Source organism: Ananas comosus, linkage group 7 (assembly GCF_001540865.1).
Source record: "Ananas comosus cultivar F153 linkage group 7, ASM154086v1, whole genome shotgun sequence".
In the NCBI taxonomy this organism is placed as follows: Eukaryota; Viridiplantae; Streptophyta; class Magnoliopsida; order Poales; family Bromeliaceae; genus Ananas; species Ananas comosus.
Genome location: NC_033627.1, coordinates 12807012 through 12820992, shown reverse-complemented (window position 1 = coordinate 12820992; position 13981 = coordinate 12807012). Strand labels below are relative to the sequence as shown.

The window sequence follows — 13981 nt, the reverse complement described above, 5'->3', positions numbered from 1 at the left end:
GAACAATATATAGCTAGTGATAAATAATATCTACATCCATTTTTGTTTTGTGAACATAGTTAAATAATAATTAAGTTGGTATTTTTTGCCCTTTATCATACTTTAAGACTTAAACAACTAAACAAGCTTATATTCTATATAAAAAAGGCTGAGACAACTAGAGAAAAGTGCATATATATATATCTTGGAGTTGAGCTCTGATTCAGAGAGATTTGAATGCTTTTTTTTGGATAGATATGGTTCTCAACTTTTAGGAAGCAATATTAAATGAGTGACCCTCATGCTAGAGTAAGAGGAGGAATATATGATGAGTCAAACTTCTCAAGCACTCAAAAACTACTTAAAAAGTATCTAAGATTTACTAAAGAAAGTAATCATTAATCCCTGACACATTGTATGATGATGATGATCTTAATTTCAAAAGTATATATTGCAAGAAACCTCTATTGGTATCATGATTTCCACTTTGCCCCTCTCAAAATTTTAGAGCCTACGTCTGATTCGCCTATCTTCTTCAATATTATTGTTCCTCCATAAGTAGAATCTATCACTTCAATCGTGACTAAACATGGTAAAAATTAGGTTAATCTTTTACGCTGCCTCCTAACTGTTACTGCTGATGTGCTTATTTGTACTGTACAAGCTAATCATTTCTGCCGTGCTTTTTATAATTGTTTTAAAGGGTCATTGTGGAAATTCCAATGGTAGTGAGGGTTTCACCATGTTTTACCCCAAAAAAATCTCTCTCACAATTACTACACCACCAATCCATGAAAGAGTACAAATTAATGTGGACATAATTAATGAGCCTTAACAACCAAGCTCCTATCCAATGGGAGGGCACTCATGTAACTTCCTCCACCCCTATTCAATGTCCTCTTTACCACATGACAACACCCTAGTCATCAAAGTATTGGCCTTTTACCTCTCCCCTATCCAATATCATGTGCCCTAACATTTTTCCCAAGCAACCCCTCTTTTCTCCTCAATACTCTTTCATGGACATTGACTAAACCCTTTTGCACTACAAAATAGAGTTCATGGCAAATGTGCTGCTTCATGGTGTTCTCCTTTGCCTCATTTTGCTCCCATTTGCTCATAAATCCCAACAACTTGTGTTCTCAACTCCATCATCATCATCATCATCATCATCTTCTTCTTCTTCTTCTTCTTCATCTTCTACATCACAATCCATGAAGTTGGCTCCAAAGAAGGTATCAAACTCTTCAACCAAGTTCAATGCAAGCAAGCATGAAGTTCCAAGTGGCCCAAACCCAGATTCCAATAGGTAGTCAAATGCAAAAACCTAATTAAATATATTTTGTAAAGAGTAATGCTACATGTACACCTATAACTTAGGTGTAAGATGTGCACCCTGGGGTTTCAATGGCTAGGATTCATCCGCTAGTCTTATTATTATTGTTATTTTGCTAAAAATTTAAAAGAGTTTTATAAATCCTTAGATGCAAGAGTGTAAGCTGTACACCCCTATTTGGGATGTACGTGTAGCATTTTGATTGCTTGTATTATTATTTGTTTTTGTGGGTTTTTTTTTTTTATTTTGATGTTGTAGTACTTGTGATCATTCACTTTTGTAGATGTGAATATGGATAGTCAACTTTTTTTTTTATTTTTTTTATTATTTGAGAGATCTAAAGAAAGAATTTAATAAGGAAGTAGGAAAAGTGTGTGCTTGTGTTTTAATTCACTGTTTCACTATTTGTGTTGTTGTGTAAATGCATAATAAATGAGGGTAGTTGGTACTTGGTGGACTCTGAAACCACCAACTCAATGGCTTTTTTTTTTCCCCTTCTTTTTCTTAAAAAAAATAGATTTGTAATTTTAAGTGTTCATACACATATGAGGATCTGGGAATTATATCTTTCAAAATTATAACCAAGTCCCAATTGCTCAAACTGTGAAGTTTTTTTGACCATTTTTCCCCCCTATAAAAAGCAGCAAACAATGAATATTTCTTTTTGTTTTCTTTTACATCATGTTTGAAGCTTCATACATGGAGAAAAACATGCAGGATTAAATAAGGTTTCATTTCACTGAATGTGTAAGAAGCCTCCATAACAGTAAAATTCTCTGATCTTTTTGATTGTTTTGGATTGAAAGAATAAGAAAGGAAATTGTCATCTTCAAATGTTCACAATCTTTTATAGAAATTAATAATAAGATATATATGCAGCATCTTCTATTATTATCAGATGCTAAGAAAGGATGAGAATTTTCTCCCTCTCTTTTTTGAAGCGAATTAATTTTTTATTTAAACAGATTAAAATGCTAAAAATAATTATTTCGTACGATAGAGTTAAAAACTTCTGATCTAATTTAATTTTCTCTCATTTCAATTTAAGCCCGCGTCTTATGCTTATTGTGACAAGTTTTGAGTCCAAACATGAGAGAGACAGTAAACATAACATAAAAACACTATTTTCATGTATGTATAATATAAGGCCATTTCCATTTAATAAAAAAGCGAAGGTTAGGGACCGAATTGTAATAATTGAAAAGATGGGGACCCATGGCATGCATGAGTAGTTATATTCCTTGAGCAGGGCCCTAATCTGTCCAGCCTTGTTTCAGAGATGACAGACCAGAATAGCATCACTTTTAGCAAGCCACTAGTACTGTCTGCCCTTCTCTTTGTTAAAAGAGGATCCAAGGCACCTGGTTATGTACTGTATCCATATATGATGGGAGCGCGACTTCGCTGAGGAGCGTCTTAACGAGATCTCGCTCAGATGGTGTGACGGGCTATTCAGTAATCTTGTATACCCTGTGAAAAATGAGGTGGTCCTCATTCAATTTCTTTCTTTTTTTCCCGTGTACATGTTGCTCGGTGTATGTGAACGATCAAAAACACCATCTCAAGCAATTAATTTGCTTTTAGAGTAATCGATTATTTCACGTGGTACAAAAATAGGGGATATTTCCGAGTTTGAATCTCACTTGATGATTGGATAATTAATCGTACATGTACTGTAGTCATGATATATGACGGGAGTAATAGTTCTACACTCGGAGCACGACTTCTCTGAGGAGCGCCTTAACGAGATCTCGCTCAGATGGCGTGACGGGCTATTTAGTAATCTCGTATACCCTGTGAAAAATGAGGTGGTCCTCATTCAATTTCTTTCTTTTTTTTCCGTGTACGTGTTGCTCGGTGTATGTGAACGGTCAAAAACACCATCTCAAGCAATTAATTTGCTTTTAGAGTAATCGATTATTTCACGTGGTACAAAAAAAGGGATATTTCTGAGTTTGAATCCCACCAGGATCGATGATTGAATAATTAATCATACATGTGGAGAATTTTGCAATGCCCCTAATGTTCTAAATGTGTGTAGGATAATAGTTAGGGGTTTTGATAGATGGAAATGATGATAAGGGACCCATCTTAAGCTATAAACTCAAGCCATAGAATCATATGTACTCAATTATTTGACATTCAAAAAGAATATTGTGAGCATGTATGTACATGCATGCATGTAGTTTGCACTTTTGGTCCTCGAACTATACGTCGTGTGTGACATTTTAATTCTCAAACTTTAATTTATTATAATTTTTGATTTAAATTTTCTATATTATATATCGCAATCAAGTCTCACAGCACCAACTTTTTTAGCTGAATGATGATGTGCCGCTGATTTGTAAAAACATGGTAATAATATGCATGGCATCTTATATTTTCTTACATTATGAATCATAATACTTCTATTTTGCTGTCACATTATCTCATTTGCTTACAACTATTCAAAAAGATTAAGCAAAATTAAAATTGTAATAAATTAAAGTTTGAGAACTCGAGTGTCGCGCATCTCATAGTTTGAGCACCAACAGTGCAATTTGGCCTATTGGATATTAGAAACACAGAGGGTGATATAACATATTTATGTGCTCTTTAATCTTCCATATGGAATATGGAATCACAGTGAGCTAATTAGAATCCTAGGATTTGGATGCCAGCATAATCATTGCCAACATAATGGAATCTGAGTTCTTGAGTGTATGTAAACTTATTCATCCTGAAAAAAAAAGAAAAAGAAAAAGAGTTATGTTAAATATAAAAATGTTTAAACACCGTTCTCTAACAGCTTAAACTTTTAGAGTACAACGATTGTTTCACATGGTATCAGAGCAGGAGGTCCTGAGTTCGAGTCACGTTAGGCTCTTAGCATATTAATTTCCTCCCATTTAATTCAAGCCCACGTCATGGGCCAATTAAAAAGTCTCGAGCCTAAAAATGTTTAAACACCGTTCTCTAACAGCTTAAACTTTTAGAGTACAACGGTTGTTTCACAAGTTAAAAAAAAAGCCAATAGTTGCATTAATTGCCTGGTGTTTTCCTGAAACTTTCTACCAAAAAAAAAAAAAATCTAGAAAAGATTAACACAATTCCATACTCTCTCTCTCTCTCTCTCTCTCTCTCTCTCTCTCTCTAGTTTTTGTTGAGTATACAATATAAGAAAATCATTCTGTGAAAATTAGATGAGAAGATTCTGAACATGATCGGCTTAAATTAAAGGGCATATCTTGAACTAATCAAAAGTTTCAACTCGGATATAGCACATAATATTGGGATACTATTCTTTTTTTGAGAGAGAGAAATAGGTAGCACGCTACTCGTTTCGTTTATTTTATTTAGAAATAAACTTAGCTGAAAATGTGAATCAACTAGGATTTGAACTTGAAACCTTGGGATACTATTTTTTAGTTGCGCTCAATTGAAGCTCCGATTTGAGTTAGGTGTGCGCTACAATATGAAATTTGCTGTGGAGAGAAGCTCGAATGAGGCACAGTTTCAATCTTTACAATTTTGTACTTACGAACAAACGAACGGTGAGTTTATTCAGTGTGTAGAATTTTTCTATATCCGACGTAATTGAGTACGTTTCCACACATTTTACCAAATAAATAAATAAAATAAATTGTAGTAACAAAATATTTCTAAATCTTACTGAAAGTTGCTTAGCAGAAACTTTTTTCCAAAATGTTTAAGTTTGTAGTAAAATCCCGGAACCCAGATAAAAATTTTCATTAAAAAAACAAAAAACTTTAAAAATCACCACTGTAGTTTCACACTTTCTTATTTCAATACCATATGATTTAAAATATATTAATTTAGTGCCTTGTGGTTTTATTTTTATCTTTTTATTATCGATTTCACTAATCTTTTTCTTCATTCTGTGATAAAGTTAAAATTAAAGAATACTAAAGTGAATATTTGATAAACCTAGGTGGATATCTGAAGTTTTTGGTATATAATTTAATAAAATATAAATGAAAAAGTCGACGAAAAGATAAAAATGATATTGTACTAAAGTGAGAAAGTGTGAAATCAAAGAGGTGGTATTTGAACTTTAAAGTTTATCCCAAAAAAAAGCACTGTTTTTTTAGAGAAAAAAAAACCGGTCGGGTTCGTTTCCGTTTCACTTAAAGCTGGTCCGAACCGGAAGGGCGCCTCGGTTCTTTTCCTCCCCGCCTCCGCCTCGTCGTGGCCCCGACGACTCCCCCCCTCTCCCTCGTTAAACCCTAAACCCCCCTCTTCCTCGGCGAAATTAGGGTTCCACCGTTTAATCTCCTCAAATCCCAAACGGATCAATGGCATGTAGATTTCATCGTTTCAGAGGGATTTCTTTGGTTTTTTTCCGGAACTTTTATTCAGGTAATTCCCCAACTCTTCTTGTTTATCGCAATTTTTTATTGGAATTGAATACCCCAAAATCTTGTGCTAGAATTTGATCTGGAAAATTAGGGTTTATCGTACTGTTTGAGCTTGTTTGTCGTTGTTTCAAGAGTATAGGATTGTAGGTAATGATAAATTGATTGATTGCTGTAGTTCTAAGTGCTTGTGTGGAGTTGATTTTGCAATGGCTTCTCTACTTAAGAAGCAGAAGCTAGGTGGTTGGGAAACAGAAAAAAGGGGATTTTGGAGCTTATGGATGAAGTGGGAAACAGAAATAGGCTTCTGAGGCCCAAGAGAAGCTGTTCGGGGATATTAACAAAAAGCGGTTGGGTGGCTTCTTCGAATTCGAATAGCTCTAATAAAGCAACGTTTACTTTTAGAAATTCTAGCCTGAGTCAAATAGGCCCAAAATTTCGGCTTCTTGGGAGCTTCTTGCTACTGATAGGAAAATAGAAGCACCAAAAACAAAGTTATATTGTTATTATGTTCTTTTCCTTACCATAATCGTCATAATTCGTAAGTTCAAGCTGCATGCTCAGAATATACACTCGTTGACCCAACAAGGCAACAGCATGGTACTTCTTGGTTGATTCTTGTGTTAGATGGGAAAATATGCATACCTGATTGTTGCGTTACAACAGCATGGTACTTCTTGGTTGATTCTTGCTGGAAATGGTATATTGTTGTTGGGCTTTTTGAAAGCGGGATTTTCTCTGCCGCGATTGTATTCTAAGACCAGAAATATTTGCTCCATCAACACTATGATCATTCCTTGTATCAACAGGCCTTGTACATTCATGATTGATTCACATTTAACTGACTAATTGTCCAATGGTTCCTTCTCAAAAATTTGTCCAATAATGCCTGTAAGAAGCATTATTGCTTATCTGGATTATGCAATAACTGTGACCTAGTTTTGGGAGATTCAGTCTAATAGTTCTAATCTGCTTATTTGTTCTGTGAACAGGTTCAGGATCGAGGAGAATGCTCCAGGATCATCTTCCAACTTCTATGTTACGCGAATGGCTAAGAAAGAGAAACAAATGTCCGGTGTTTTTAGATCATTTTCGTAGGTAATCTAAAGTTATTACTTTCCATGACCGTGAATTCGGAGGTCAAGATTGCATTGTGCATGCATATTATTAATGTCTCCTTGAGAATTTTGACTACCATTACCATGTAAGCATTTCGCATACTTTGGTGCATAAGTTGATAGGCACATTAGTAGCTTCACTTAGTTTTGCAAAGTGACGCTAAAAGTTAAAAATGATGGGTTTTTTTTTTTTTGATTTGTAATGCTATTTTGAAACAATTCATGAGCTTAAAACCTCTAGGCATCTTATCGTCAGTTTTATGAGAGCCTCATATTGTAGAGCTATAAGCCTCAAATAAGTTTTTCTTGCCAACGTTGTGAATAATTTTATACTTAATTGTGATGTATTCAACATTATAAAGAATACACGTATAGAATTATGACATAATTCATTTAGTAGGCAGCTTTATTCTTTTAGACAGACCATCTCATATCGACTGCAGTTGACTGGTGGAGCAACTTTCAGTATTTTGTGCAATGCTGTCTTACTAGATCCATAATTTGCCTAATGTTGACTGTTTTCAAGTCAGATTGACTGTGTGGTTTAGGATGATAGATAATCATAGTGATTTCTACATAGCAACAATTTCTTGTCTATCAACATTACTTAAGCATGCTACCTATAATATAGAGAAATACTGGTGTTCTCCAATGTATGCAAGTTTGACTAATATTTAATTGTCATAGACTCAGCATGAAAGATACAGCATCTGTTGTTTCATTTTTCTTTGAAAAATGACATTGAAGTTTTGTTACTACTGCCTTGTAAAACGGTACTCAGTTTAAAATTTTAACTGCAAACTTGTGACATGCATGCTTGTCTTTACATTCATTCATACTCAAACTACTCCATGGAGCATTTTCTATAAGTTTTGAGGTTTCGATGTACATGCATGCCACATGGAGCAGTTTCTATGTGCATAGTTACTCTCTTGTTCCACTGATCTTTTCATAATAATTGTTCTAAATCCTGAATTACAAATAACAGTTGCTTTCAGGAGCTCAACGGCAACAGTGACAACAGAAGCAAATGATAATTTGGCTTTACAGGCTGAGACTTTGGCCTTTATCAAGTCAACATTTAATGAACTTGAAGGTAATTATATCAGGTTTCTCTGTCAAAATCTCTCACCAGGCGTTCTCTTGCTAATTTGAATTTATGAGAGTTTGATCATCTTTGTTCTTCCCCTTTGAATGATTGATTATCATCTATTGAATTCTTTTCCTGCAGAATGATGGTTGTCAGTTACCAAAGTAGGTTGTGTCTTTTACGTGTCAATTGCACCTTTTTTCTTTCTTTTATTATGATTTTTGATTTGATGGATCATTGCTCAATGAATTACTTTACTTTATGATGCAATTATTTAAAAACAAAATTTTTTTATTCACTTTGTCATGTTATTTATCAGGTCAGCTTAGTAACATGTTGCTGGAAAGTTTGAGGAAAAAGAAGTCATAATTTTGTTTACAGCAATTTCTATATCCTTACTTTGCCTTTGCCTTGCAGGACCAAATTATTGTTGGTTGAACAACACTAACGGCAGTAGAAAATATTTCAATCAAGAAGGACTATTCTTATCGCTTATGTATTCGGCGGCTGAATATTCTGCTAGATATCGCGAACTTTCAATTCAGTTTGAAAGGCTAAAATTGCTTCAGCAAAGGTTGTTGTGTTTATGGATCGCTTTTTGAAGTAAAACAGTTTTGACATTGGAGGTAATTATTTTATTCAGATTTTCACTGCAGGTTCCCAGAACTGAATGTTTTTGCTGTACACTGTGGATGTTCAGCCAATTCAGTTGCTACTGGTGCTCGGTTGCTTCAGACAATCATGGACGAGTACATCACATACCCTATATTAATATCAGACAATGATTTTATGGATGTAAGGCACACCACCGTTATAATTAGTGATTTCTTGCAGTTATTAATTGTTTTGCTTTTATTGCATGTAGTTGCAAGCGAACCTCTATAATGTTTATTTATTAACATTAAGACCAATTACAAAATCAATTATTCTTGGGTATTTTGTTTGCTGTAATCCTGTATGACGCTTAATTTATTCTGTTCTTACTTAAGAAGTTAAGATTGCTTTATTCATACTAATTAATTAATTTATCTATCCGTTTACATGAAGGACCCTACCATGTCCAACCGTATATTATAACTCATTCAATTCTACGAAGTTCATTGAAAGTGTATAATATTTCTCGATCTAAACTCTATTTTATATGTGACTTGTTATATTGCCTTTCTTCTGTCTGTTTTCAGATGACAAATGGTTCTTGCTACTTCCTATTCGAAAGTTCTACAAATCACTTGCGCTGTTTAAGGTGGGACAAGGAGCCTGAAGCCATAGTCAAAGGTAAAACAAAACACATAGACCGGTGCATGGGCACACTCAACACACATGGAGCACTCGTGTAGTTGTGTTTCAAACAATAAATTTGCCAAGACTCTGTTGACTGCATTCAACTCCTTCGAGTCCCTTGGTAGAGATGAATAAAAGTTTAAAAATATAATAATAATAGTAAACACAAATGAACAAGAGTTTGGAACTTGAGGCTTTGTATTTTGGCATCAAAGCTACTGTATCTGACAGAACCTCAGCAATAGTTCCTAATCAAGTCTGGAATGCTTGAAGTGATTGGAAAATTTAATGTGCAGGCGAACAGGGTGCTGAAAACATATATCTGCATGTGATATGAATGGGTCTAGTCATGGGTGTCTGATTATTTAGATTCATACTTCATTTTCTTTGTTGGATATCTCATTTAAGATTTTATATTATTGTGTGATAATTTGCCTTTCATCTTGTATATTCTCCAGTTGTCTGCTGGAAGTATGTACTCAACTAAAATGCATTCATTCAAGTTAGTAATTATATTAGTTTGTTCATAATTTGTATGCAGTGATCGAGACATTTAATGTGTTGGGAGCAGATAGTTCTGGTACTGTTCAAGATTCGAAATCAGGTTGGCAGAGACAACATGAGGCTATAAAGGAACCAGATGTTGGTTCTTTCAGAAATTTATTTCTTAATTATCCAGGTACTTGTTATTTCTAGTACATTTGTAATGAACCATTAGTATATCTGGATATGTAGATGTTTGGCTTTGTTAGAGTGGCAGAAGCGACAATCATTTCACCATTTCTGGATATGAAAAGAAGCTTAAGGTTTTTTTTTAATCTATTATGTAGTTTTTGAATGTTAATTAACTTCAAAGTTGCGTTCTATATCTTTTTGGGGTTTTCTATTATATGACTATACGAGCAATGCCCATTTTTTAGCTTATTAATAGTAAAATGTAATGATTAAAAATTGTACCCAAGGAAAATTATCTGACACTTGCGTTGTTGTTTATGCACTAACTGTAAGTTGTACTGTGATTTTTTTTTTTCCGCTACTGAAGATTGGTCATTGAGAATTAAAATACTTCTATTCTACTATACCAGGGTGTGTTTCTGTAGATGAAAATGGAAACCGCATATTCATATCCGACAGTAATCACCATCGGATCATTATAATTGATGGTGACGGGAAGATATTAGATTGCGTAAGTATGCTGTTTCCTATAGCATGATGAATCAACTTCTTTTTTAAGCTTTATTTATATGAGCCTTTTGTATAGTGACAGATGGAACCTTCCATTAAGTTGGTTTGCCGTCTGGTTGAAGTAGCTCTACAAGTTGCCCTTAGTAATTTGGTTTACTTTTCCCAGTACCTTTTAGTGATTAAAAATGTATTTGCTGGTTACCTTTGTAGATATCCAGCAAAATCCATAGAGTAGCTTTCATTTTATTTTACCTTTAAATTTTCTACCTTTTCTGATTGAGTGTTCAATATAATTTTATGTATCCGTATTCCAATATTGCAGTGAGAAGTTATGTACTTTATGGTAAGTAAATGGTGAAGTGTTTTATGATCATGTATGTAACATCCGGCTAGTCTTGTTTTGTTTCTATTGAATTGATCCTTGTAATAATTGTGGAATAACTGTTATCATTCATGATCAAATAGTACTAAACTGCATACTTTTTTGCAGATTGGTTCTTCCCCTGGTTTTGAGGATGGTGAATTTGAATACACTAAGTTATTGCGTCCTGCTGCATCATATTATGATGCTGCTGAAGATTGCTTATACATTGTGGACTCTGAGGTACAGTATTGTTTTGATTTAGTCTATCTATATATTGCTTAATAAAATCTCAATTTTACTATATTTCCCTCTAAATGTAGTTTCTTACAAAAATACATGTAAGTTGGGGAATCATCCAATTCACGGGGCGTTTGGTTCTGTACTAGAACAAGTTTTTAGGATGGGGTTTTTGGTATATATCTGTAAATATCTCAATAAAGTAATGGCCACTCTGTCAATCCAAGAATTTTTTAATTTGAACTTGCAAATTGAAATTGAACTGCTAACAAGCAATCACAACACATGCACATGCTCTTACCTTCATACTTTCAAGTGGATTGCCATCTTATGTTTCTCGCTTGTTTTGTTTGCGAACTTGATAGAATCATGCTATTAGGAGGGCTGATTTGGAACGGAGGGTCGTAGAGACAATTTATCCAGTTTGTGTTCCTGAAGCCCATGGTATATGGAGCTGGATCTTGGATAAGCTTGGAGTTGCGAGAGAAAAGGGTCCTAAATCTAAGGAGTTCGATGCAGACTCTTTTACATTTCCATGGCATTTGATAAAGATGGGGGAGAATGACCTGATGGTTATAAACCGCAGGTACTTCTGCCTCTCACTCTTTTTATGCTCCTTTCTTCCTTTTTCTTTTTAAAGAGAGGTATATCCATGCCACTTTCTCTTTCCCCTATTTCTGCTATAATCTCTAACCTTCCTGAACTCTTTTGTTCTTATTATTTGTCTTAAATGCTTTTATTGTATGGTCAGACCTTTTTATATATATTATATATACAAATGATAATGAACAGAAAAAATGATCTTTATATCTTTTTCTGTTGTGGAATTCTGCAGTTTTGAAACATCATGGATCATAAGTATGGAAACTGGTGAGATAAGAGAAGTTGTAAGAGGTTTGTTTTTTAATTCCTCTTGCATTTGCTGCATATATAGCAACAGTGACCTGTACTAAAGCATGAGGATTCTGCATAGGTGCCCGAAATGTTATTGAGTTGTCTCGGCAAACAATAATGGAGAAACTCTCTCTACTAAAGGATATGAACAAGAAATGGCCATTGAAGACAGTGGAGGACCGCCTTTCTCTAGAGGGTGTTCCTTGTGCTGGTTTTGTCTCATCAATTGCAAGATTTCAGGATAACATCATATTTTGTGATGCTGGTTAGTATGCTAGCTATTATTGGTACAGAAGTAGGATATAAGACCGACTCTTCTTTTGACTTACGTTTTCCTTCTTTTCAAGCTGGTCAAAGGGTTTTGAAGCAGCATGGGAACACTATGGACGTATCGTGCATTAGGTTTTCGAACTTTGGCGTTATTGGTTTACCATATTGGTTAGTTTGTCCTCTTGAGAGAGTTTTCAACAGGTGAGATGGCCTGCTTTTCCATAGTCTTCAGTTTTAACATCGAGCATGAGTTTTGTTGCTTTTAAAACTCTTCGTTCGTTGACAACTTTCTATGGTTTTTGCAGCGGGTATGCTACTAGACCGTGGAAAGAGCATATCCATTCTGTAAATGTGCTTCCTGGTACTTGATAACATCCTACTCATTTTTATCAATTCAAAAGTTCTTTATACTAATTCGAATATTTAATCATGTTTTTGCACCAACATGAATGAAGCCCATTATATTTCAATCTTAACTTATCATTGAAAATGATACGATTGCTCTTCGGGCTTTCTAACCGTTTCCCTATATTTATCATTGGTAGCATTGTAAAAATGCACCCTCAGATACCGGCCATTCTATTAATAGAACCGCCGAACTCGGTAATCTTAGCCACTCTTTATTCTAAATTTTTTTTTCTTAACGCATTCTACATTATGAAACAGGAAGATGTGACATAAGAGTACATATAGACATCCCAGTTAGTACTGAATTAGCAGCACCCTTGGAGGAGAGTAGTGTGTGGCGCCAAGCTAGAGGATCCGTTTCTTTACTCGCTGGACTAGAGGGGCCAGCCGATGATAAAGAAAAGGTGTCATCCTATCAAAATAAATCATTTTCCATTTTGCCCATTTCGCTAATCTTTGCCGCTTATACTAATACTAGTTTCTTCGCTCGCAAATAAGGTTGGGATCGCGCAACAGTGGTTTGATGAGTTAGATAATCTTGCTTTTACACGCCCTGAGGAGGAATCTGAGGTTCAAGGCGAGGAGGAACTTTCAGATAGAAACTTCCGGGATAAGAACAGAGTTCATGTCGATTGTGCCGTCAACATCAGTCCGGGGACAAGTGAGGTATGTTCTTCATTACGTATTTTGTCGAGATATTGTGTATGGGATTTTCTGGTTTGTTTCTACATAGTTGACATCTCACTACCTCTCTTGCTTCAAGCTTCTGAGCAAACTCGCAAATTCGATCCTTGATACGGATGGATTGGTTCTAATATGCAACAAAACACAAACAAGTTATCACTAATACAACAAATATTTGTGTAGGTTGTTGTCTCAGCTGTTCTCTATCTCAAAATAAAGAAGCTGCAAGAAAACAAAGAAGATCACAAAGCATTAGCTATGAGGATTCTCGATCAACCGAATCCAAGCGGGAAACTAGAGCGTGCGATCGTGGAATTGCTCGCGGAAACCTGTGGGGATGCGAGCGATATAATCTTCATGAAACCGCTGCACCTCAGACTGAGACTCGAGTGTGGCGACCACCCAGCCGCCGAGACGAATAAGGAGACGGTTTTTACGAACTCCGGCGTTCATATTAATGTAGCTCTCGAATGAATTGTGCATTCTATGTTTCGTTGTTGTAAAACATTGTTGGTTTATTATGGTTTGCATTTTTTAGACTATCATTCTGGGTGAAGTTCATTCCTTGATATGGTGGCAGAAGTTTAGCAACTAGTAGTAACATCTTCTTTTCAGTTTTTTTTTTTTTTTTTTTTGGGGGAAAAGTCTGTATCATAGAGAAACTTAGATGGCAATAAAGTATTTTCCAAATTTGGTAGAGAAATAGTAATTTTATTTATTTTTTCTTTTTTGTTAGGGAATATTTTTTTTTCATGATTTTCGTGCTTTTCTGTGCAACCG

General features: G+C 34.9%; 1 protein-coding gene across 4 annotated transcripts; it reads left to right on the top strand.

Moving 5' to 3' along the window:
* Nucleotides 5478-13904, top strand: LOC109713481. 4 transcript variants are annotated; one of them, XM_020237584.1, is made up of 17 exons: nucleotides 5481-5674; nucleotides 6663-6764; nucleotides 7777-7884; nucleotides 8296-8452; nucleotides 8535-8673; nucleotides 9060-9153; nucleotides 9701-9838; nucleotides 10245-10345; nucleotides 10835-10948; nucleotides 11311-11531; nucleotides 11781-11839; nucleotides 11919-12104; nucleotides 12187-12310; nucleotides 12415-12470; nucleotides 12776-12921; nucleotides 13016-13183; nucleotides 13385-13904. In XM_020237584.1, exons 1-17 carry the CDS (start codon nucleotides 5611-5613, stop codon nucleotides 13673-13675), a joined length of 2268 nt encoding a protein of 755 aa, XP_020093173.1. In that variant the 5' UTR covers nucleotides 5481-5610; the 3' UTR covers nucleotides 13676-13904. The 4 variants fall into 4 exon arrangements, with proteins under 4 accessions (XP_020093176.1, XP_020093173.1, XP_020093174.1 ...); XM_020237585.1 differs by having other exon boundaries at nucleotides 6663-6768; nucleotides 7787-7884; XM_020237586.1 differs by lacking the exon at nucleotides 5481-5674 and having other exon boundaries at nucleotides 6663-6768.

Bases quoted from the DNA above. Each gene is read 5' to 3' on its own strand.
- LOC109713481 (XM_020237584.1), top strand. From the start codon at position 5,611: ATGGCATGTAGATTTCATCGTTTCAGAGGGATTTCTTTGGTTTTTTTC. The intron at 8,674-9,059 runs GTAAGGCACACC...GTCTGTTTTCAG, and splicing joins CAGACAATGATTTTATGGAT to ATGACAAATGGTTCTTGCTA. The intron at 9,839-10,244 runs GTACTTGTTATT...CTACTATACCAG, and splicing joins TTTATTTCTTAATTATCCAG to GGTGTGTTTCTGTAGATGAA.